The 24791-nt window shown below is 34.7% G+C and overlaps 1 protein-coding gene across 3 annotated transcripts; it reads left to right on the forward strand.

The window, feature by feature from the left end:
* The first annotated feature begins 709 nt into the window (after positions 1 to 709).
* Positions 710 to 21465, forward strand: kiaa0040 (KIAA0040 ortholog). Of its 3 annotated transcripts, XM_068222823.1 has the most exons (3): positions 710 to 780; positions 7075 to 7195; positions 14753 to 21465. In XM_068222823.1, the coding sequence occupies exon 3, from the start codon at positions 15233 to 15235 to the stop codon at positions 15566 to 15568; it is 336 nt and encodes a 111-aa protein (XP_068078924.1). In that variant the 5' UTR covers positions 710 to 780; positions 7075 to 7195; positions 14753 to 15232; the 3' UTR covers positions 15569 to 21465. The 3 variants fall into 3 exon arrangements, with proteins under 3 accessions (XP_068078924.1, XP_017213014.1, NP_001289739.1); XM_017357525.3 differs by lacking the exon at positions 7075 to 7195; NM_001302810.1 differs by lacking the exon at positions 710 to 780 and having other exon boundaries at positions 6944 to 7195; positions 14753 to 16402.
* Positions 21466 to 24791: the final 3326 nt, after the last annotated feature.

Raw genomic sequence — 24791 nt, forward strand, 5'->3', positions numbered from 1 at the left:
GACCTCTGTATAAAAATCGTGCGGAGACCTAGTATACACCTATGAAGAACATTTTGAGAATAACCGATTTTTGTGACAAGTACTGAACAGAAATGGAGTCACCAGTGGCTGCTTGGTGATATAAATTTATGTAGCATATATTTGTGCTACTCCAGTTAGTGCGTCATAGTCTTCACAGCCACAGAAGCGCTCTTGCTAGGTGTTAATTTATGATCTAAAAATAAATAAGAAATCCTTATTGTATTCAATTCTGTTCAGACTTCCAGCTCTAATAACCCCTTTTATCTACATGAGGCGGGTGGACAGAAGTCTCGAACTGACTTGCAAGGGCTTGTATTAAAGTACCATTAATGCTCTGCTTTTCAATGTTTTTTTCCGCAGTAAGACCTAGAGATTAGAGCATGCCGCTGGTATTTACTGTGCACATTTAAAGTGGCCCGATAATGCACTTTACGGCCCGATCACCGCCTGCAATGTTTGAACCCTCCGGCCTTAGAAGTTCATCTCTCTATTATGAGAGTTGTAGGTCCCTGTATGGGTCTGATGTAAGTGGGCAGAGCACACCACCCCCCCAAATCTTCACAAGTCACTGAACGCTGCCAACTAATCACTTCTGACACCAGAAGAAGAGGCTGGGCGGCTGCCTGTAGGAGGACTCGCTAATGGCAGAGCACACGGGTTAAAACAGACACCATGATCAAACCACTGCAGCCGCTTCAACAGAACCAGTGGAGGTGTGTTCAGCGTGGAGGAATACCAGCAATCACTACACATCTGAAGGTAAGCTTCATACTGCATTCTTGTTTACGGAAGGATGAATAGTTTGCTGGAAGAAATGATGTGTTTGTGGTTGTAGCTTTTTTTACTTGACCTTGACAGGTCAGTGCCTGGAAGAAGAGACTGTTAAGTCTTAATAGGCCTCTTTCTTGCTAAATAAGGGATAAATATAATATTAGTACATAAATGTACTTTTTGAAAAGGACTGCTTCTGTGACAGTTTAAGGTTCAGTTGTTTCTGTGAGTTTGGAACTGGAATGGTATGATCATTAAGTCATGACATAAGTTTTAATGTTACTTTAAATACATTTAATTTTAAAGTGTTTTTAATCTTGTGTTAAAAACTACTTTTTTTCATAATTCCAAAGTATCCATAAGTACATACAGTTGAGGTCAGAATTATTAGCCCCCCGTTGCATTTTATTTTCTTTTTAAATATTTCACTGATGTTTAACAGAGCAAGGAAATTTTCACAGTATGCCTGATAATATATTTTGCTTCTGAAGAAAGTCTTTTTTATTTTAAAAACTGTTTTATTTCGGCTAGAATAAAACTAATTATTCAGTTTTTTAAACCTATTTTAAGGACAAAAGTATTAGCCCCTTTAAGCTAAAGTTTTTTTTCGATAGTCTACAGATCAATCCATCGTTATAGAATAACTTGCCGAATTAACCTAACCTGCCTAGTTTACCTAATTAACCTAGTTAAACCTTTAAATGTCTCTTTAAGCTGTATAAAAATGTCTTGAAAAATATCTAGTCAAATAATATTTACTGTCATCATGGCGAAGATAGAATAAATCAGTTACTAGAAATGAGTTATTAAAACTGTTATGTTTAGAAATGTCTTAAAAAAAATCTTCTCTGCGTTAAATAGAAATTGGAGAAAAAAAATAAACAAGGGATCTAATAATTCATTGGGCTAATAATTCTGGCTTCAACTGTTGGTTTCATATATGCGCATATATCCTCATATAGGTTCTTTCCATGTGGGTTAACAGTTCTTTAGAGCATGGGGTTTTATTTAGGCTTAATATAAATTATAAAGTAACTAAAATGAAAACAATGATATGTGTTATTTTTAACTGATTAATTAGACATAGTTTTGATTGTAGAAGGCCGTGTTCATTCACACAGAGTAAGTTCATGTTGCACCTCATTTCAGTTGTTGACAAGATGCTTGGATTTCTAGGGCACATTTTAACTTGCATGAGATGAAGAAAGGGAGCTCTTATACAAAGCAGTCTTTTCTGAGTTTGTCAGCCATGTTGGGAATTCATGCTCTCAGGCAACATCAACCTTCTTGTATTGAGCAAGCCTGAGCTTTTGTCCTTTTATCAAGATGTCACAACATACGGTGCGAAAACCACAGAAGTGCCCTTTAGGGCTGGAAAACCCAGTAATAAGTATGGGCCTGAGGCTTTTTATGGCATGCATTATTTTGCAATTGTTTTTGTCTTTTTGCCTCAATATGGTCCAGGCTGGAGCCAATAGTTCAGGCCAAGTGAATCATTCTATTTTAGGCTTTCTGTTGTCAACCGAAAAAAAAGGTTTGTATCTTTGAGTTAGATCATTGGAAACTGAATTTCAGATGCTAGTGACTTCATTACTGTCTTTAACCACATCCCCTCTTCTCCGGTCCCAAAAAAGCTTCTTCCTTAAAAAAAGATGAAGTCTTTTTTTTTTAAGGGGAAGGAAATGTATCAGCAATGTTCTCACACCTTTCTGAGTTTTTTTTTTTCTTGTGAGATACTGGCTTGATATACTTTAGGTAACTTAGCTAATATTATAAACAGCAATGCCAACCTAGAATTAAGAGAGCCATTATTTATATTAAAATCTAAACATTTAGAATGTATTAGATCACAAATTTGAAGATACTAACAATTTCAGTTCCCGTCTTAAAGGAGACCTCCTGGAAGAAGAGACTGTAAAGTCTCAATTGGACTCGTCATGTCTAAATAATGGATAAATATTATATTAGTAAATAAATGTAAAAAAAAAAAAAAAAGGTATTGAAAAATTACTGCACCCATGTGTGACTGGCAGTTTCTGAAAGTGTGAAACAACTACGCTGTGTGTGAAATCGTTTTAATGTTATTTTAACAGTAATATACATTTATATGTTAATTAATTTATCACATCTTTAATATGATGTAAGCTGAAACTACTTAAAGTTGGAAAAAAAAACTGAAATATTAAAAAAAAAATTATTTTCATTTCATTTATTTATAAAATAAATTAGCATATTTGAACAGTGTGTAGCGAGCTTGGGAGGTATTTAGGCTTAATATAAAGGATGAAGTGATTGAAAAAAAAGGAAAACATTTAATTAGACATTGCTTTGATTGCAAATTATTTTATTATATTATCTTTTTACCTGAATGTGGTCCAAACTGGAGCCAATAGTTCAGGCCAAGTAAATCATTCTATTTTAAGCTCTCTGTTGTCAACTGCTGTTTCTGTTGTCATAAAAATAATGTTTAGTGTTTAGTTTTAGTTTGCTAATGATCTCATTACTGTCTTTCACCACCCAAACCCCAAAAACACCCCCCAAAAAATGTTCTTCCTTAAGAAAAGATGGTCTCTTTTTTTTAAGTAGAAGGAAATGTATCACAGCCATGCTCTCACATTTCTCAGAATTTTCTTTTACTAGTAAGATACTGGCTTGATATAATATAAGGAACTTAGCTGACATTATAAACAATATTGACAACTAGACTTACAAGATAAAGTGTTAAGAGAGTCATTATTTAAATTAAAATCTAAACGTTTAAGATGTGGTAATTCACATATTGAAAGAATACTAACCTAACCATTTCAGTTCCCTTCGACAAATCAATGAAAACTAAAACTTTCTTCAAAATATCACATGCTTTACAGAAGAATTAAGGACATATACAGGAATAAAGTATATATATATACATATACAGGAATAAAACACCAACTATTCCAGTATATGTTTTAAGCAGCGGATGCCTTTTGAGCCGCAACCCAGTACTGGGAAACATCCATACACTCTCACATTCACACACATACAATACAGCCAATTAGTTTTTTCAATTCATCTATAGCAATTTTTTTTTTTTTGGACTGTGAAAGAAACCGAAGCAACTAGAGGAAACCCACACGACCACGGGAAGAACATGCAAACTCCAAAAAAAAATTGCCAACTGGTCCAGCCAGATCTCGAACCAGCAACCTTCTTGCAAAAGTGCTAACCAATGAGCCACCGTGTCACCTTCAAATGCGATTTCAAATCTGTTTATTTTAATTAACCTGTAAATCTTCTATCACTCTTTTCTCTTAAACTCTATATATAAATCTCAGAATAGGAGGGAGGTTGCAATGGGTGTGAAGACAAGAAGTTTCATACCCTGTAACTGCATAATTTCTAAAATAAGTAGTTCCTTATTTTGAGAAATGCGTCTAGTACAAGAAACACAAACGTTGCCTCATACTGCACTAAAACCATACACAAAAACCAAGCTGAAAAAGCTGAAATCACAACAGTTTGGAGGGAACGGGTCCATTTATGGCAGAGCACAGAGCATTTTCTGTTCCCTCCTCTTGTTTTCATAGCACAGTTCTGATACATTTCATTAGAATGACTCATGAGTTGCAGTGGTGACTGGTTAGGAAGGGCCTGGACTATATTTGGATCCAGAGGCAGTCTGCTTTATTTTTCATTAGGGGAGCTGCACATAAATCCAACACCCTTGTGTTTCCAAAGCACACAGTGTTCAGTTGTTCAGTCCTGCTGATTCTAAAGGGTCCAATCGGAGGACAAAACGTCAGGCTGGGAGAGGGGGATCTTGCCTCAGCTTTAGGATGTTTAGGGCAGGGTGTGAATAACCGCAATAACAGAAGTCTTCACCTCAAGCTATGAGACATCACAGATGATGAGTCCATCCAGTACAACACAAGCCCCGTCTGGCAGAGGATTACTCAAAAATGTCAAAAATCTGTGTCTGTTGAACTCTCACCAAAACAGCTATCACAGTTCAAACAGTGAACGCTTGCATGGTTAGAGATCTTTTAGTTTCACTTGGTTAATTAAGAGAAGTTCAAGTTTTGAACAAGCCCGAAATAAACACTCAGTTCTGCATTTTTTTATTTTTCCACGCATGAGAGATTAATCAAACAGTTCTTTTTTGGTTAATTTTGTGTCATTCATCTAATAAGAAATTATTAGAATAATTGTCGATCTTTTCTAATTATTAAATTAATTAAAAATAATTATTAGCATTCATTTTATTAAGTTTTAAGAATTGTAGGTAACTAAGCCTGTTCACTGAACAAAAATTAAATATACTACCCAAGATTACAGCTATTACCTTTTTTTCCATCTTTCAGCATAATGAAATAATTTATATTTTACTGCTTTTCAGTCTAAATGGATAACAGTTTCATAAACTACTATAAATAATAATAATTATATAAATAATATTTTATTAATATCATAATAACTCATTCCTCTTAAAGGGGCAGTTCGCCCAAAATTTGAATACCTTCATTATTAAATAAAAATTTCACTCTTCATTTGTTCAAAACCTACTCGAGATTTTTTTTTTTTTCTGTTGGACACATAAGAAGCAATTTTGATATGCTGGTTAATGCACCCATTGACTAACATCACCTTTTTGGTAACACTTTACTTGAAGGGGGTTTCTTAAGACTGTTATGAAACATTTGTAATCATGTGAATGAGATTTTATTCATGCTTATGACCAGTGCTGGGGAAAGTTACTTTAGAAATGAATGCATTACAATATTGAGTTATTCCCCAAAATAATAACTTGTTGCGTTACTTATTTACTTTTTTATGGTAAGTGATGCGCAAGTTACTTTTGAGTTAATTTTCTTACCTGGCTGTGGTTTGATCTGATTTGGGGGGGTTCTTCCTATTTTTAAAAAAAGATGACCTCTGCAATTAACAACATACTGTATAACCATCATTTACCTAAAAAAAACAACAAAAAAAACATAAAATTTAATAATGCTGTCTTCAGAGAACTTCCTGACTCTAGAGCTATACATGATGTATATACAGATTTATGAAAGTTTTTTCTTTCATTTCTGAAAAATAATAAGAATATTCCCAAGGCTCTGCCATCTTTCTTTCTGCCTGTTCTTGCATTCTCTCACTGCATGCGGGAGTCAACATGACCACAATTATTTTCATTCAGCAATTTATTATTTTAAAGCAAATGAACTAAACTAAAAAGTAACTCACATGACACGTTTAAAAAAGTAACTCAGATAATATTACTTAATTTTAAAAAGTAATGCATTACTTTAGTCGTATGCATTACTTTATTACTTTACTTGTAATGCGTCACCACCAACACTGTCCATGACAACTGTGTCATTAGCCCAGTTATGTCATCTTAAATGTAAAGATGATATTGCTTGGGATAAATTTGTTCATATAAAATAGTGGTCACACTTTACAGTAAGGTATCATTGGTTAATGTATTTACTAACATTTACTAATACATTATTAAGATCCAATTTTTTTGCAAGTTAACATTAGTTAATGCAACTTGAGTAACATGAACTAACAACGAACAACTGCATTTTCATTAACTGATGTTAACTAACATGGATATATACTGTAATAAATGTATTGTTCATTGTTTGTTCATGTTAGTAATTGCATTAACTAACATTAACTAATACGACTTTATTGTAAAGTGTTAGTCAAGTAGTCATAACAAACAATGTCATCTTTGATTTAAAATGTCATAATTGAGCGAATGACAATTAATAACATTTCATATAAGCTTGCATAAAATTTAACTTACATTCAATGATGTGTGTCATGTTATAACTATAAAGGTTTCATGACGGTCTTATGAAAACCAACTTCATGTAAAGTGTTACCTTATTTTTTCCCCTACTATGGAAGTCAATAGATACCGTCAACCATCATTTTTATTTAAAATATCTTTTATTGTCTTTGTTTAAAACCACATGAGGGAGGGTAAATGTCGAGGCAATTTTCATGGTTAACTACTATATGCCTTTAACTTTAGTTCCTCAGAAAGATTCCATCCAAACTAAAAGCTTGTAGTGGGCACTATGTAAACACAGTGACACATTATCCCCTCCCTCCGCTCAATGACATCACAGAGACGCAGAGTTTATAAACTAACCACAAGAATGCAGTGTGTCAGGCGAAAGAGCTGCGAGCAGACAGAGGCTCTTTCTTATAGAGTTTAGCCCAGGAAAAAGACTCAGAAACAGAGCGACTCGACTCCTCCTCTCCCTCTCACTCTCTCTTACACACACACAGGCTCCAGGTACAGCAGTGAGTGTGTCCTGCGTGACATCCATGCTGAACAGCAGATTGCGTGGCTGAAACCAGGGTTATGTGATGCCCGCAGAGACGTCTGGACTGACCCTGATCAGAGCCGGTAAGGTTTAATGCTTCTGGGCTGAGAAATGATGGATTGCTGGCCTGATGAGCATCTGTTTGTCACATGTGGCATGGCTGAGAAGAGCTAACTCAATTCAGGCCATATGCCCCTGTAACTTCTGAGCTCCTCCGGCATCCTGACTGATGCTCTGCGTAATGGAGAAGCCTGTGGACATGCTGAGAAATATGTCTTTTTCTGATTCTGATCTACAGCACATGTGCATTCTGCGCTGGGACTTGCTCAACTGCGTTCCCAGATCTGACTGATATTGCTGTTGACCTTTTGCAGATTGGTCCTGGCAAAGATGTGGCAGAGCTCATTTTGTTTAGATGGCCGCTTAGAATTTGAAGTCGGAAAAATATATTGGCAAAGTGGGAAGGCAGGAGATACAAATCATTCATGAATATAAACCGGGCAGCGTAAATGAAGGGCAGGTGGAGGCTTATATGGTCGCTTTAAAAGTCCTCCGCTTTTGTAAATATTTCCATAATGGGTCAGGCGTATAAGGCAAGTGTTTGAGCTTAAGACAGATGCTTTAAGTTTTGTTTAGCACCGAGCTTCCAACATGAAACTGAGCATAATAAATCCACAGCTTTCTCGTGCTCGTCCTCTTTCTCGCAGACACATTTTTGTGCCCTGTGGGCCTGTGCTGTATTTAGACAGTGTCCTCTCTTGTGTGAGGTTAATCATGTCCCGGTGTTTGTCTTTGCTAAATGTGTTCAATTTGGTTGTGAGCCTCTGAAACAAAATGACGAGCTAAGCTCCTAACAGATTGGGGTTTTGTGATTCAGGAGCTTTGGTTGAAAATAAAAATATTATAAAAATAATGCAATTTAAGTTGATTAAAGGGATAGTTTTTCCAAAAATAAAAATTCTGTCACCATGTGTTTCAAACCTGTTTGAGTTTGTTGAACACACTATATATACTGAAGAACTGAAGCCATTGACTTCCATAGTCAGTTTTTTTGCTAATATGCACAGAAGTGTTTCTTGCCATACTGATAAACTTTTGCTGAACGGTTAATGTGACTTTTTCCAATTTTATTTATTTATTTTTTTTACACTATCAATGTTATAATGTAGTTAAAATATAATCAGTTAAATAAACTTCTGCATTTGTTTAGTTCAATCATAAAACAAGATGAAAAGCCATTTAAACGCACGTTCCCATCAGCATTATTAGGCTAGCACAGAAACTCCATTGAATATTAGAGTAAAATAAATGTTCATATTTTAAAGACATGACAGGGGAGTATGTAATTTAATGCAGTGCTTCTTGTACATTCTGAGACCCACTTTCTACCGTATATTTATCAGACAGTGAAGATTGCTGATTTTAAAGAAAACAGACCTTAAACTTGCTGATTTTGTAATGGCATACAGTTGCGTTTGACCCAGGTTAGTGAAAAATTCTAAGTCGATCTGCATATACCTTATTAGACCATGTTTAAAAAACTGCTGATATCAAGATGTAGTAATTGGTGTACTGTTTTATTTGTTATGTCATTTATCATGTTTTTAATATTAAATAATTCATTAAACAATGCCCACACTTTTGACAAAGGAATATGGATTAACCCATTTAATTAAATTTTTTGCTAATTAAGCTTAATCGGGTTAAGAGTGTGCTATTAAACGCTTGAGACAGCTGCAAGTTTAGAAAACACATGCAAAAAGAAAAACACTAACAAATTGACAACACACACACACATGCACATTCTCACAAGAAACGCACCACAAAAAGTGCAGACCACAATGAAAGTGTCAGGCAACCCCAAAAAGTGCTAATACACTACCGGTCAAAAGTTTAGCAAAAGTTTAGGGTCAGGGTTTTTTTTTTTTTTGTATTATTATTTTATTTTTTTTATTAATATTAATAAAATTATTCTGTTCATCAACATGGCATTTATTAATTGTAAAAAATAAATTAATTTAGTTTAATTCTTATTTATTAAATATTTATTAATTTCGGATTGTATGTAGTTTCAAATGAAATTCTCCAGTCATTCTTGCTTTTATGACAATAAATAATAATAATATTAACAATCATATTAACAATAACAGTAATAATTAATATTAGAGGGATTTCTGACTCTGAAGACAGAAGCAATGAAAATTCACTGGAATAAATTATTAATTTAAATAATAAACTAGTTTTGAACAGTTATTTTATAGTGCCATAACATTTCACAATTTTACAATTTGTACTAAATTTTGATTAAATAAATGCAGCCTGGGTGAGCAGGAGGAGCTTATTTTAAAACATTTAAAATTCAGACTGTCCCAAACATTTGACCAGTAGTTTGGACTGTGTCTTTGGACTGTGGTGAAACCTGAAGGAAACCCATGCAAACATGCAATCTCCACGCAGAAATGCCAACTGGCCCAGCTGGGACTCGATTAGGTGACCTTCTTGCTGTGAGGCGACAGTGTTAACCACTGCCTTTTACTGAATCATCATTTTTGAATGAATTGTTCCTGTCTATACATTTTTTATAACATGCTAATCAACACCTACTACCGTAACAATGTAAATTTTCTACATTTGAAGCTGCAAGTTATACCATATTCATACTAGATGCCATATGGTGTCAAGGTGATTTGAAAATGACAGCTGTCAGAAAGCAAGAATCAGTTGCTTTATCTGGTATAATGTATTTAAATGGGGGACAAATGACTCCCTGTCTGAGATGATTCACAACATCCTGACAGAAACAGGATGTTTGCTAGCATGTCAGTCACTAGTTCTACCTTACACATGCATCACTGTAAATGGCGATTGAGAATTGATCAGGAAGCATATTTTAATCATGAAACATAAAAAAGAAATAAATAAAATGAGGGCCAAAATAACATAATCTGACACGGTGACTAAGAATATTTTGCAGTTTGAACCTGACATTACTTCAAAAGCACTAGTTTAATTCCTACCATAGAAACAGTAGAGTAATTCTGTGTCAGAAAAGAAAGACAGAAATAATTATCATTGTGGTTGAAAAGGCCGAAGCTGTTTCATAACTCTACTTGACATCTTCTCTCCTCAGATCAGTGGCTTGTCAAGAGTTTAAGATCCTCTAATGATTAATTGTTCAGCTCTAAGAGCATTTCTGCAGCGATGCCATAGAAGAACCATTTTGGGTTCCCCAAAGAGTCTTTCAATGAACATTTTGTTCACTCATTTATTCATTCATTCATTCATTCATTTTCCTTCTGCTTAGTCTCTTTATTCATCAGGGGTCTCCACAGTGGAATGAACCGCTAACTTATTCAGAATATGTTTTACACAGTGGATTCCCTTCCAGCTGCAACCTAGTACCGAGAAACCCCATAAACATTCATATTCACACATATGCACTACAGACAGTTTAGTTTATTTAATTCACCGATAGCATATGCCTTTGGACTGGGGACGAGACTGTGGACCATGTGAACGGGGAGAACTTGCAAACAGAAATGCCAACTGACACAGCCAGTACTTGGACCAGCGACCTTCTTACTGTGAGGTGACAGTGCTAACCACTGAGTCACCATGTCGCCCAATAAACATTTCATAAAAGATTTCATTTATTTTTTTTGTTTCAAAGAACATGAATGATCTACGAAGCATGATGAAGCTTTTGTCCAATGGAAAAGTTAAATGTTGTCCGTGGAATCAGATTTAAATGAGTGTGGTTCAATCTAACAGCCTCTTGAAAACATTGGGAGGAATTTGATTCGATGTGTACAGCAGCATGTCTTTGCATGTAACCGATGTTGTCAGTGATATCGGGAGCTCCATCCTGGCTTTGTGTGTAGCAGAGCGAGTCTTCCTGTTTAACATTCCTCTGTGGATCTGAGAATTACTTAAAGTGATTGTTCTTCTTCAGAAGGCTCGTGCTGAGGAGGTGAAGGATAAGAGTGAAAACGTAGAGCCGAGCACTCTTTAAATCTTACGCAAGCTTGCAGCTAAAACTTCAAAATAGGAAACACGATATGAAGCCTTTCAGCACAAAGCGACTGTGAGATTTTTTTGAAATCGTCTGCTTTTGAGAAGAGAGCTGCCTCTTTGTACAGAGGTGTTTCTCGTATTTAAGAAATTCTGCTGCACCAACAGATTTCCTGTTGTGAAAGTGTATGCAGGAAGCAGGCCAAACACATCACACATATGAATCATGCAGACAAAACAACATGCTGAGGCTTCAGAAAGTCTGTTCAACAACAATAAGGAAACAGTTTATTTGGTTTGATCAGTGTCTTGGTTAATTTGTGAATTAAAAGATTACATCTCCATTTTAAATTGTTAGTTAGATATGATATTTTGTGATATGTTGCTTCATGCGTTTATTCAGACTTAATACATTTAAGTGTCACATATTACATGTTATCTTTCACTTTCAGTCTACATATAATGCATCTATTTTCAAGGCTGTTTTCTCAAATTGCTTTTTTTCATGTGCACTGAGCCACAGATTTCCATTTCAGCAGCATTTACACACACACACACACACACACACACACACACACACACACACACACACTCACACTCACACCAGACTTTACGGTTTTATTGTATTCTGACACAGTGCTTTCTTTGTAAATCAGAGCTGCACTTAAGCCCGAAATTATTCATATTATATTATCCAATATATAATATTCATATAATCAAAATCATAATTCCGGCTTCACTGTATATCAATTTATTTCATTTTATTTATTTATTGTGATTTTGCAATGCAGAGTGTTAAAAAGAGATATTCAAAAACCTCTCTCTAACTACATTTAACGTGTATGTATTAACAAGACTATGTATGCAGCATGATATTGCATACACTGATAAAAATGATTCATTGGACTTACTAAATTTAAAGGTACAGTGAGTGATAGCAAACAATTTATATGGACTGGCTTTTAAACAGATTTAGTTGCACATTAGTAAATTCAATTTGTTTGTTTTAAATCAAGCCCATATAAATTGTTTGCAATCACTTACCCTAAACTTTAGTAAATCCAATGAATAATTTTTTTTAGTGTACAGTTGAAGTCAGAATTATAAGCCCCCCTTCAAATTTTTTTTAGAAGTGTCTTAAAAAATATCTAGTCAAATATTATTTACTGTCATCATGGCAAAGATAAAATAAATCAGTAATTAGAGATGAGATATTAAAACTATTATGTTTAGAAATGTGCTGAAAACATCTTTTCTCTGTTAAACTGAAATTGGGGAAAAAAATAAACAGGGAGGCTAATAATTTAGGGGGATAATAATTATGACTTCAACTGTATGTATTCAGAATAAGAGTCATTGGTGTATTAAAACAAAATACTTATATTAAAACATAATTTCTATAGTTTTAAACCTAAAGAAATCCAAACTTCATTATTAAGCTTTGAAACTGTCATGAATTTGTTTCGAAAGATGATTAAGAGCTTGTAATAAAACTCACAAAGTCATACAATTAACAACCAAAAGCTTTTTTTTGTTATATCACATTTAACATTAGTTTCAGAGCAGTTTCTAATGTTTAAAGTTTTACAGATGTTCTTAATTCAAGGAATTTTATTACATAATTAATTGATCCTAACTGGCTTAGTTGGCAAAGCATTGTTTAATAGCACAAAAAAAGCTTGCATTTTAATAAAAGAGCAACATTTTTACAGCATCTTTATATTTATTGGCATTTAATGAGTTTAATCTGACTGAATTTAAAACTTAAAGAACAAAAATGAACTTTATTGCATTCACAACATTACACTTCTGTTGTTTGTCAGCTGTTATCTGGAATCTGTCACAGTGTATCTTTTTATCATTGCGGTATGTGTTTTGACATCTGTGTGTTTCTAGATGACTATACCAGTTCCTCTGTTCATTAAAATGATGTATTTTCTCTTGTTTTATAATGTATATTCATCTTTTAATCTTTATTATATTGATAACGACAGGACAAATGAACAGATAATAATGGTGATAATTTAGGGCTGATAGTTGTTTTTGTTTTTTAATTACATTGTGGTGACTTCTAATTAATAGAAAATTATTTATAAATTAAAATAATTGCAAGCTAAATTTGCATAAGAAATTACCCTAGGGGTCATGTTAAATGCAAAAAGCATCATTTACAAAAAGTAGCTTTAGAAATAAATTATTAATTTGATTCAATATAGACTTGATTTCAAACATAATCTTTGTAGACAAAATTTAGTGCAGATGTATTTACAGAATAGTAACTATATATTGTCCTTAACAATATCTTTAATGGTACACAAAAGAATGACATCCATAAAACATAAATAAAGGATTCTCTAGAATAGATTAATAATGTATAACAATGCTGAAAAAGACTGAAAAAAATATATAATATGCTTTATTTTATTGGACTTTTATAGAGCGCAAAAAAGGTATTCAGGCCCACCTGGTTAAAGAGGTGGTTCTTTTTTCTCCAAAAATGTAACCTTTTTACAGTCATTCGCCTCATTTTCTATTTAACTATGAAGTCCAGTATTTATAGTTTAAATAGCTACTGCATTTTAGTGACATTTTAAGAACTATTTATTTCTGGATTAGTTTGTCGGGTAGTTATCATAACCACACTTTTTAATGAAGGCTACCAAAACATTTCAGAAAAATTTAGAATAAAGGTATATGACAAGTATTATTTCAACACTTTATTTTTATCATATATCGTTAGGAAAAAATGAATCTATTAAGGAATCTGCTTTTTAAGGCTAAGTAACCTATTGTCATTTATAAATTAAATAACAAACTGGCCAGCACATTCAACTTTCCTCAGTCAGAATTTGGCCAATTGAATAATAAAAACATTAAACATAATAATAATAATAATAATAATAATAATAATAATAATAATAATAATGTTGTAGAGCTTCCCAAATTTTCTAGCCTTTTTTGTAAAAAAGTACATTTGAAAATTCATGAATAACAACAAAAGCCTAATTAGTATTAAAATAACCTTTGCTTTATATGTAAAATGCTTTACATTTTACTTTGGTGCTTTACACCTTTTCATTTTTTCTTCAAAGACAGAGGTCCAAGATTTAGAATAAAAGTCTCCATTTAAAAACAATACAGTAGGTCAGTAGTGAAAGAGAACTTCACTCACATCAGAAGTCTTAAAACCTTCTTCGATAACCTATTTTCAACATTTATAATGGCAAAGCAGTCAAAATAGCATGAATGAGCTCATGCAAAGACAAATACTGGACCTTTGTCAGTAGAGGGTGGGTCTTTCGAACCACCCCAACCCCCCCTGGCTACGGGCCTGGAATTAATATGTAAATATTCAACACAAAATGATTTTTAAATCGAGTTTACATACATAAAACTTAATATATATCTTGACCATTCATTTGAAGATTGATTTTAGACCTGCTTTGACTGGTTTATCTGTGCATTCATGATTCCAGCATGTCCTGCAACATTGATGTGAGTCTAAATACACAAGAGACATGAAGTCACTGGAGAATCTATAGCTGACTTAACTTCTGCTCTTTCTCTCTTTCTCTCTCTCTCTCTCTCTCTCTCTCTCTCTCTCTCTCTCTCTCTCTCTCTCTCTCCAGAAATGCCCTCATTCCATCACATCTGCGAGAGTCAGCGCAGCAGAGACTAAAATAGAGTTGGATTCTCCAGAGGGTCTGAAGCTGAGAGGAATCCACCCAGCATAAACACGACCCACCATCCTCAATCCTCACCAGATATCAATCGTCAGAAGTCCAAGAGAAACGGTTTACGAGCGATGCTTTGTTGTCAGAGCCCAAAGGCAAGGCGTTTCATGAGATGAACACTGTAGTTTGGGATTAAAGCAATAACCGTGCGTACATGAGGATCCATCATACTACAACCAACTTGTGTGATATTTCTTCAAGATGGGACCTTCTGTGATGTCAGGAAACATTCAACAGGCCTGAATTACACTTAAACCGGACACTTTCTTGATCCTCAGATAATAATCTATGCTAATTACTGCTTTAATCAGATCTACGGTGGCTTTACATCTTAGAACGCATTGGATTTGATCTGGGAAGAACTCCCGCTCAACCATGAAGGAGGCGATCCTGCAGTTTCTGAATGATGTATGGAGCGTGGCTTCGGTCAAGCATGAGCAGGGTGTCTACAACACGGTTTGTCTTGTTGTTCTTCTGACTCTGCCGCTGGTTGTGCTCTTCACATCCGTGCTGGTCTGCTGTCACTGTTGTTGCTGTCGTAATGCTGGAGGATGCCGCTGCTGTGGACAGAAGGGTGAGACCTCGGTCACAAATGTGAAATCTGAAAAGAAGAAGAAAAAGAAAAACGGCGGCCAGAACAGCGAGGACTTGTGGATCTCTGTCAAAGCAGATCCCATGAGTAGTGACAGACTGGCACTCACTATGGTGTAACGTGTTGAGCAGTTTTCTATTTATTTATCCTTGTGGTACAAGTAAAGGTACAAATGTGGGTTTACTGAAATGTGCCTGAATGTAATAACTGTAGAGAGACGAAGTTCTGAAGTGAATGAATGCGTGGGAATATGCTGTATGATGTGTGTTTGGTCAATGAAAGGTTTTCACAGTCCATGTTTGGTAAAAAGAAATACATATACAGTATGTGCAATACATAAGGCCTTTATTGCTGGCGTTTAACACATCATGACTAAACAAAGGTGGCCAGTTTGATCATGTAAAAACCATGCCTTAGACTTATGGTTTCGGTTTGACTGGTTGACAATAGGGCTTGGCGATTTGGCCTTAAATCAAAATCTTGATTAATTGAACATGTTTAACTCGATTACAATTAATGAGCAATTATTTTTGGCTATAAATTTTTTTTTTCGCCCTCTCCGCATGACCTACACTCGTCAATGCTACCAAGCTGACCAAACGAAGAGCTTGCGCTATACGTTGTCGTGACATGTAGTTAAACGCGGCGTCAGTCACGTGAGGGGTACGCGCAGAATTGCCACACATGGTAGGGATAATAATTTTAAAAATTGTCCTTTAAAAATTTGATTGATTATAAGTTGTGTATGTCGTTTTCAATTACTTTTCGATTAATCGTCCAGCCCTATTTGACAATGAAATTGGCCCTTTTGTTCATGTGACCACATCTGTTCATTAACAGTTTTCCATTTATTTATGGTTGTGAATTGCATGATGGGACCTTTATCTCTGCTATGTCAACTTTTGATGTTGAAAATTCAACTCTACAGTTTAACAAAGGGACTTTCCCAGCAGGCACACAACATCATAAGACGTTAATATTAGGTTCGATTCAGGTCATGATGTGAGGTGACCAAAATTCAATGTCTAGCCAGCATCTAAGTACAATGTTATTTTGACGTCCAAAAATAGAGTCAAACTACCTTGATATTTGGTTTATTTTACAATGTGTTGGAAAGTGACCAAAATCCAACATCTGATAGACGTCATAGTGGTAACGTCTACACAACGTCACCGTGTAACATGATTAGACGTTGATATTTGGTTGATTTTAGGTTGGACCTTGGACCTTGGTTCTGATGTCAACCATATTTTCATTTCCAAACAAAATCCAACATCCCTATGACAATGGGGTACAATGTCACTATGAAGTCATGGTGATGTCCTGTGCCTGCAGGGTTTTATCAACATTTTAGTAGTCTGAAATATAAAGTATAAGAAATAATGTATAGACAAATAAGTCTGTAAAATAACGTACTGGCAGTTTATTACACAGGTTTTGTAGCGTAATATACAACACCAACCCAGACAATATATAAATTTAAACTATTAAAATGTTAATAAAAGTCTCTTTTTGGAACTTTTCAAGGTTAAAAGTCATTGGAGGAAAGATCAATGTTCCATATTGCAATTCAAAAGCATAAACAAGCAGGGAAAAATAAAATTTATAAAATCATCGACTACTAAATATGAAAAACTGCTAATTTACAGATATTTTTAGTGTGTAGGGCTGTTGAAGCTACAGTAAACATGACTTGGTGGTGCTAAAGCAAAAAACTCTCTAGCTGAGCACATATTATTAATGAGCAAGAAGATTCACTGAGCCAAGATTGCTGCATCTCAATTCGCATACTTTAAGAGTTCACACTTTTTGATATTGATTGACAAATGTTAGCAGGTTTGGCATGCTATCCTGGGAGAGAACCTTAAGCTCGGAGATAGTTGAGCACAGGGCTCCCGCCTGGTCAGTAGAGCATGTAAGGGAAGTACGAGATCAGGTGGTTCTCGAAAGCTCCCCGTGGTAAAGAAGGAAAGGAGGAGAATGGGTGGATGGGGGGTTTCTTCTGAAAACGAAGGTTAGGGAGTATTTCTAGCTAGACTACTTAAAGTGAGTTTGGATTAATCTGATTGGCTGTAGATGGGTGACCAGCTCCAGTCAATCATGTCACATGCTCCTCTCAAACTTAGTTTGAAAAACTTCACTTGTATAACTTCACATATAAGCCCTAAAAATGTTACTTTTTTGTAAAGGGAAAATATATACTTTTGAGTGTGTAACAATAGAGTATGAACACTTTGGGACACACTGCTTTCTCATTAACAGATCATCGTGTTGCTTAGTTATGACCCCTAGCTGTCATATTTCATTTGCTACCTTATTGGAAAAGCAGCAGCAGGATAATCTGCAATTCACCAGTCTTTCATGCTGAGAAATCTCCTCAGGTGTTTGTATAATTATGCATTCAGACATTAAAATCCAAACATGTCTTTGTATAAGCTCAGTATTGTTGTTGCAGATGAAATATAACACAGAAAACACAATATTTTCCAGTGGGCTAGATAATAATTAACAGTCATACAAACAACTTTACCAAAGCATCTCTACTTGGTCTTGCGTGTCCGCCATGTTTGCAGTTTATTTACACTTTTCACATGTTGTAGTTCTAATCGAATTCAAGTCCAACGTGCAATGTACTGTGGGCAATATCAGCGGTTAGAGTATGAACGGTTCTACACTTAAACTTTTTCTGGAAATAGTCAACAATCCAGCAACATTTAACGTACACCTTTCAACATACTACGATTTGGGACATGCTATTTTATTTACAAATACTATTTAGGAAGGATAGTATGTGAATTGGGATGCAGCAGATGATTGTGGAGCTGCTTGTTCACACAAAGAGCTGTATGATAAACGTGACAGTGATTATAAAAATGCAGACAGTTCTTCATTGCTGGTGCTAAAGTGAACTATTAATGATTTACTTGCCAGTAAACAAATACCATGTGAGTAGATTTAACCAGCACATAAACACAGCCTCTTTCTTCTGTGTAACAAGCAAGTGTCAGAAGTTTAAAGTTGCACAGCGCCACTTGTGTAAAGGAGTATTCTTTATTTTTATTAAGCATCATCTAATATCAGGGAGTCATTTTGTACTTTCACTTTGTTCATCCCTAGTGATAAACATCTGAGTTGACAATGTGCACGAGCAAAAATTAATGTGTGCATGAGCCTTTACCTGTGGTTCTCAGTTCTGGTCCTTGGGCCCCCCTGGCCTGCACATTTTGTATGTTTTTCTTATTTGACACACAAGGATCAGTTCATGAATCTCTCTATTAACAAGCTCGTGATCTGAATCAGGTGTTTTAAGTAAGGAAGACATACAAAATGTGCCGCTCGGGGGGGCCTGAGGAATTGAGAACCACTGGCCTATATAGCCATGGCAAAAACTTTGATTTAAGAGGACATTTACACAAAATGCTTTTTTTATTTCAAAATTTGAAGTCAATATGCCTCTCTTTTTTATAAAAACATCAAATTTTCAAAATGACTTTTAAATAGCATTTCCTCATATTTTTATTCATTCCACTGACCTGTGTCTTGCAATATTAGCACTAAACCATTGCATGTTTATATGGTAAACAGTCTTCCAGTACAAGGATTTTTAATGCCAGCTTGAGAAGACACATTATGAACTAGAATTTATTGTTCAACAGCATAATCTGAAATGAAGTCTGAAGCTGGCATTACTGTCCACATTTGTGTGTTCCAGCCAGTCTAGGTGTTAGTGGTTTTAGTGACTCATTTGGCAGGTTACACTGAAAGCTTTGTAGATTGCAAGATATGGCTTCATGAGTATTTATAGATGAGTCTTCAATGATTTATTCAAGATTTTTCAAATTCATTCAGAAGTGAAACCTTTCTATGATTAACTTTTCACATTTGCATTACACAATCAGGGTGACATCATGGCTGAATGGTTAGCACTGTTGCCTCACAGTAAGAAGGTCACTGGTTCGAGTCCTGACTAGGCCAGTTGGCATTTCTGTGTGGAGTTTGTATGTTCTCCCGTGTTGGCGTGGTTTTCCTCCGGGTGCTCTGGTTTCTCCCACAGCTTAAAGACATGCACTATAGGTGAATTAAATAAACTAAATGGGCAGAAGTGTATGTGTGTGATTGTGAGAGCGTATGGATGTTTCCCAGTACTGGGTTGTAGCTGGAAGGGCATCCGCTGTGTAAATCATATGCTGGATAAGTTGGTGGTTCATTCTGCTGTGGTGACCCCTGATGAATAAAGGGATTTAGTAAGTAAAGTAACCAAAATCGAACGTCAAGCCAACATTTTAAACCAAGGGCACACTGTAAAAGAAATCTGTTACTTTCCATTTTACAAAACGTAAAATACCAGACGTTAAATTACAGAAATTGCCTTAAATTTAAGTTTACGGCAAATTTCTGTAATTTACCATCTGTTATTTTACAGTAAATGTTTGTAATTTGCCGGTCGTTATTTTACGTTTTTTCCAGCACCTCAGCTGCCGGAAAAAATAACAGATTTTTTTTCAAAAATAACTGTCATAGTGGTAACACCTACACAATGTCAAGGTGTAACATCAGATGTTGATATTTGGTTGACTTTAGGACGTCAGCCTGACGTTGGATTCTGACTTCGACCCGATTTTTATTTCCAAACAAAATGCAACATCCCCACGACATCGGGGTACAACATCAATCTGATGTTATGTTGACAGCCTGTGCTGGGAAATGACCACAGCTGTCTGCTTCTAGAGAAGATGACCCCATCACCATAAGCAGAATAATTGACTCCAAGTAGTTGAATTATTCAAAAGCAATGCACACCCAAACCATATCTCAAAGCAAAGTCCAGTATAAACATTACTGTTGTTTGTCAATGGCAGCTGTCACAGGCTTGACCATCCTATTTAACAATGTTCAGTTTTTACTTTGTAGACTTCGAAGACGATGCAGTTTGCAGCCTCTGAATTTAGACATGTAAGTTGAACTTCTTCCATATTAAAATCCTGTTTATAAGAGCTGCAAACATGTACCTGCAATATTTGAAACAAATGTGTGATGCTCGATTTACATTTCTAATCCGCTCAGATGTCAAAAACGTGTCAGATTTGTAAAGATGCTTGTAAAAGCTCCTCTTAAATTAAATAGAAAAGAAAAAAAAGCACGCTGTGTTATACAAACGTCAAACTGATGCACTCAGTGGGTCACAGCCACTTGTCCTTCACTCCAATGCATTTAAAATGAGTTGCTTTAAATGGCTGGAGAAATTTTCCTTCAAAAGTTTCTCTTTAAATGTATGCTCTTCTTCCTGCCATGATCTGACTGACATAAGCATTATTTACAGGGAGACTGTGTTGGATTTGAGGCTGATAAGGATGGGTTTACTAGAGAGTAGTGCAACAACTCAGTGACACTTGTCTTATAATCTCCTCCAATGCATTGAGAATGATTATACTGAGCTCAAACACACCATTATGATCAGGGTTGTGTGTAATTGGGCTAGCTGATAAACAAACTTTGATCTTTTTTTGCACTTATGCACTTATGATATGTTTGCTGTGCCGTAATTAGATGTTTATGTGGGTACTTCAACACTTTCTGATTATGCATGTCAGAAAGTCGTGCATTAACTCTCGTCTTGCTCTTTTTTTCTCTCTTAAACTGTTGTGTTTGACTGCAATGCATTTCCATATTTCTGGTAAAGCAAAGCGCTGAATTATTCATTGCGTAATCAGTGAGGTTGGATCACACTTGCCCTTCATTGATTCGGGTTTCTGTTACAGCAGGATCAAAGGAGAACATTTTTCATTTGTTTGAACAATGAAGCTGTCGAGTTCTGTTTCGTCTGCTTTTGTTCAACAGAAGTGACAGCAAAGCTTTGATCAGCCCTGTTCTGCATGAAAATGACTGTCAGTTTGTGCGAATATGCTGAAGAAGCATTTTCCTACTCAAAGTCTGTTGCTATGCAGATTGATGCATGAATATTTTATTTTCAGCTGTCTTTTTTTAAATGCCAAATTTAATAAAATTATTTTTTATATTTATTGTCTTGTATTAAGTATTTTTGACCTGTCAAGTTAATATGTTAATTAAACATATACGTTTATACAGATTTTTTATTTTTTATATTATTGCAAGACAAATAGGTGCATGTGTGTGTGTATTCCCAGCCTGATCTCATGAGGAAACGTAAGTATTTCACAATTTGTCAGTTTAGTGGCTAATTTGTACAAATTTGTTCGAGTTCAGTCATACAAAATGTACAATTTAAAAAAGGAGGCATGCCACGCAGCTCCACTCCTAACCCCAACTGTCATTAGATGATGAGCAAATCGTACTAAATTGTACGAATTAGATCCTACAAATTCATACGAATTAGCCACTAAATCAAAAAGTAACAAATTGCTGTGAGATTGCGTTAGTATAAGTATATATAGGTTTATGTACTTTTAATTAATATTTGTGTTTTATATTCTTTCTTTTTTAATGTTTAATTAATTTTGCTTAGTGATTTTGTCATTTTATTGGAAAAAAAGGCTTGTTTTTTTCAACCTAAATTTGCAGTAGGTGCTAACCGATTAGCATAATATCTTTCAAATACAGTCCCTCCCCTGCCGTCCAAAGCCACACCTCCTAAACAATCACACAAATGCGCACAACAAAGATGACAGAGACCCACTAGTGTGTCACAGGTTGTCATTGTTCAAACATGAACCAATGTGATGTGAAGATAAAAGCAACTTTACCTCTGTAAAGCAGGCTGGGCGGAATAGCGGTATTTACTGATGTTTTCCTGTTAAACTAAATAAAAAATCTACATTATCGATGCTGTAAAAGGTTTTTATGAAATCGAAAATAGTCACATCAGTCTTTTGGCGGAAGATTTCAGTGGCTGAACAACACTTTTGTCCATATAACCCATTCGTAAAACACAATCTACATCAGCTTTGCGTGACTAAAATGCTTTTAAAACATAACATTACCTGTCTAAAAGAAATACTTCAGCCATGGTGTCATCCTTCCTCCAGCGTGCAAAAGTAACTCCAATATTGATTCAGTTTTGTTTTTACTGCGGTGACTGTCTCTGTCACCCAAAAGGTGGATCTGCATTACAAATCTACATTACATACTTATCAAAAATATGGCCCGACAATTTTAAATTAGATGACATTGTTTTAATCTAATGCCATACCCAGATTATATATATATATATATATATATATATATATATATATATATATATATATATATATATATATATATATATATATACATATATATATATATATATATATATATAGATTATTTACTTTAATCATTACTATTGTCAATACGACAGTTAGGTTTGTTATCTTAATCATTTTCGTTGTTGTTGTTTTTGTTGTTGTTGTTGTTGTTGAAATGTCCGAATATTTTTTTGGAGATTGTTTCTTTTTCTTGTTTTTTCAAAAATATGGCCCGACAATTTTAAATTAGATGACATTGTTTTAATCTAATGCCATACCCAGATTAAATATAAATATATATATATATATATATATATATATATATATATATATATATATATATATATATATATATATATATATATATATATATATATATATATATACATTTAGATTATTTACTTTAATCATTACTATTGTCAATACGACAGTCAGGTTTGTTATCTTAATCATTTTCGTTGTTGTTGTTTTTGTTGTTGTTGTTGTTGTTGAAATGTCCGAATATTTTTTTGGAGATTGTTTCTTTTTCTTGTTTTTTCTTAATGCTTTATTTTACTTTATTAAGTTAAACAAAATTGCTAAACATGTATCATTGTTTAACTGTAGTTTTATTACAGGTTTTTACCACACTTACTACACTTTTCAACAGTAGTTTACAACACTTGTAATGATAGGTCTCACTAGATATATCAAAGGGCCTTAATTGCTGTGTTCTTACATTTAAATGAAACATTTGGTACAATCCACTTATGCGTGTTTTTGCATTGTGCTTATATTTTTTAAATTATCTTACAGTGGCCAAGAGAGCTTAGCATGCTACAATTTAAGAAAACACGTGCAAACACCAGCAAACTGAGAAAAGATCTTCATCAGTTTGACAGCACACATGCTGCAAATCATCACAACGCAAACATGCTGCGTTTTCACACAACGCAAACATTTAATATCTCACAACACAAAAAGAACGGAACACAACGGAACTTGTGAATATGTGATGGACGCCGTTGTGCCATGACTATTGCCAAAGAGCTTAGAATTACCAAAAAGCAACAGTCAATAGAACATTCCATTGCAATAGCAGAGCCCAGAAACAGCCCTGAATTCCGCCATTTTGGAGTGAAAGCGATCGGCCGTCCACTGGATCTTATTGCTCTTGCGATGGCAAGCTGCTGCTTTGTTTTTTATTTACGTATTTTAAAAGTGCATTAAAGCTGAGATACAACCTTAAAGACGACAATACAACACTTATTATCACAATCACCGGCCCTTTTAATAGTTTATTTCCCATAATATGCTTTTGTTGTATTAAAATTATCTTTACAAAATGACCGCCGTGCCATCTAGTGGCTGTTTCCCAAATCGCACTAGAGCGTCGTCTCTTGGTGATTCTATGCTCTTTGCTATCGCTCAGTGAAGTTGTCAATGATCTTTGAAAGGCAATTTTTTTTGGTTTGTTTATTTTAATATCCAGCCTTAATAATTAATTTAGTCTTTAGCCTTAATAACCATAACTTAAATATCCAAACCTGTCACGTTTTAGGGTCCTCTTGAAACATTTCCGTTGTGTTGTAAGAAAATGCAACGTGTTTTTGTAAAATGTTTGCATTGTGAGAAAATGCAGTGCGTTTTATTAATTGTTTGCATTGTGAGAAAATACAGCACGTTTTTTAAAGATGTGTTCATGTTGTGGAGATTTTTCAACACTTGTGCTGTCAAACTGATCTTTTCTCAATTTGCTGCCATTTTTTGTAATTGCACGTTTTCTTAAATTGCAGTCTGTTAAGCTCTCTCGGCCACCGTATGATCTGCATGTAATTCCATTTGTAAATGATTTTCATAAATACACTGTTGACCCTTCCTTTCCACCTTAACCCACACATGCAGTGCAATACAATATGAACAGGGATCTTTCAAATAGGACCAAATATTTAACATAATATCTAACAATTTTCATAGAAAGAGGGTTTGAAATGCATTGAAAGTTGGTTAATTTCAACACCATCTCACAGCAATTAGTAACTTTTTCATTTAGTGCAGTGGTGGCCAAACCTTTTTCGTATGAAGGGTCAAAAACCAAATATCATCGAGAGCAATATTATTTCATAATATTTAAAAATAAATAGAAAACATTACTTTTAAT

The sequence above is a fragment of the Danio rerio genome, chromosome 2, assembly GCF_049306965.1.
Source record: "Danio rerio strain Tuebingen ecotype United States chromosome 2, GRCz12tu, whole genome shotgun sequence".
Taxonomy (NCBI): Eukaryota; Metazoa; Chordata; class Actinopteri; order Cypriniformes; family Danionidae; genus Danio; species Danio rerio.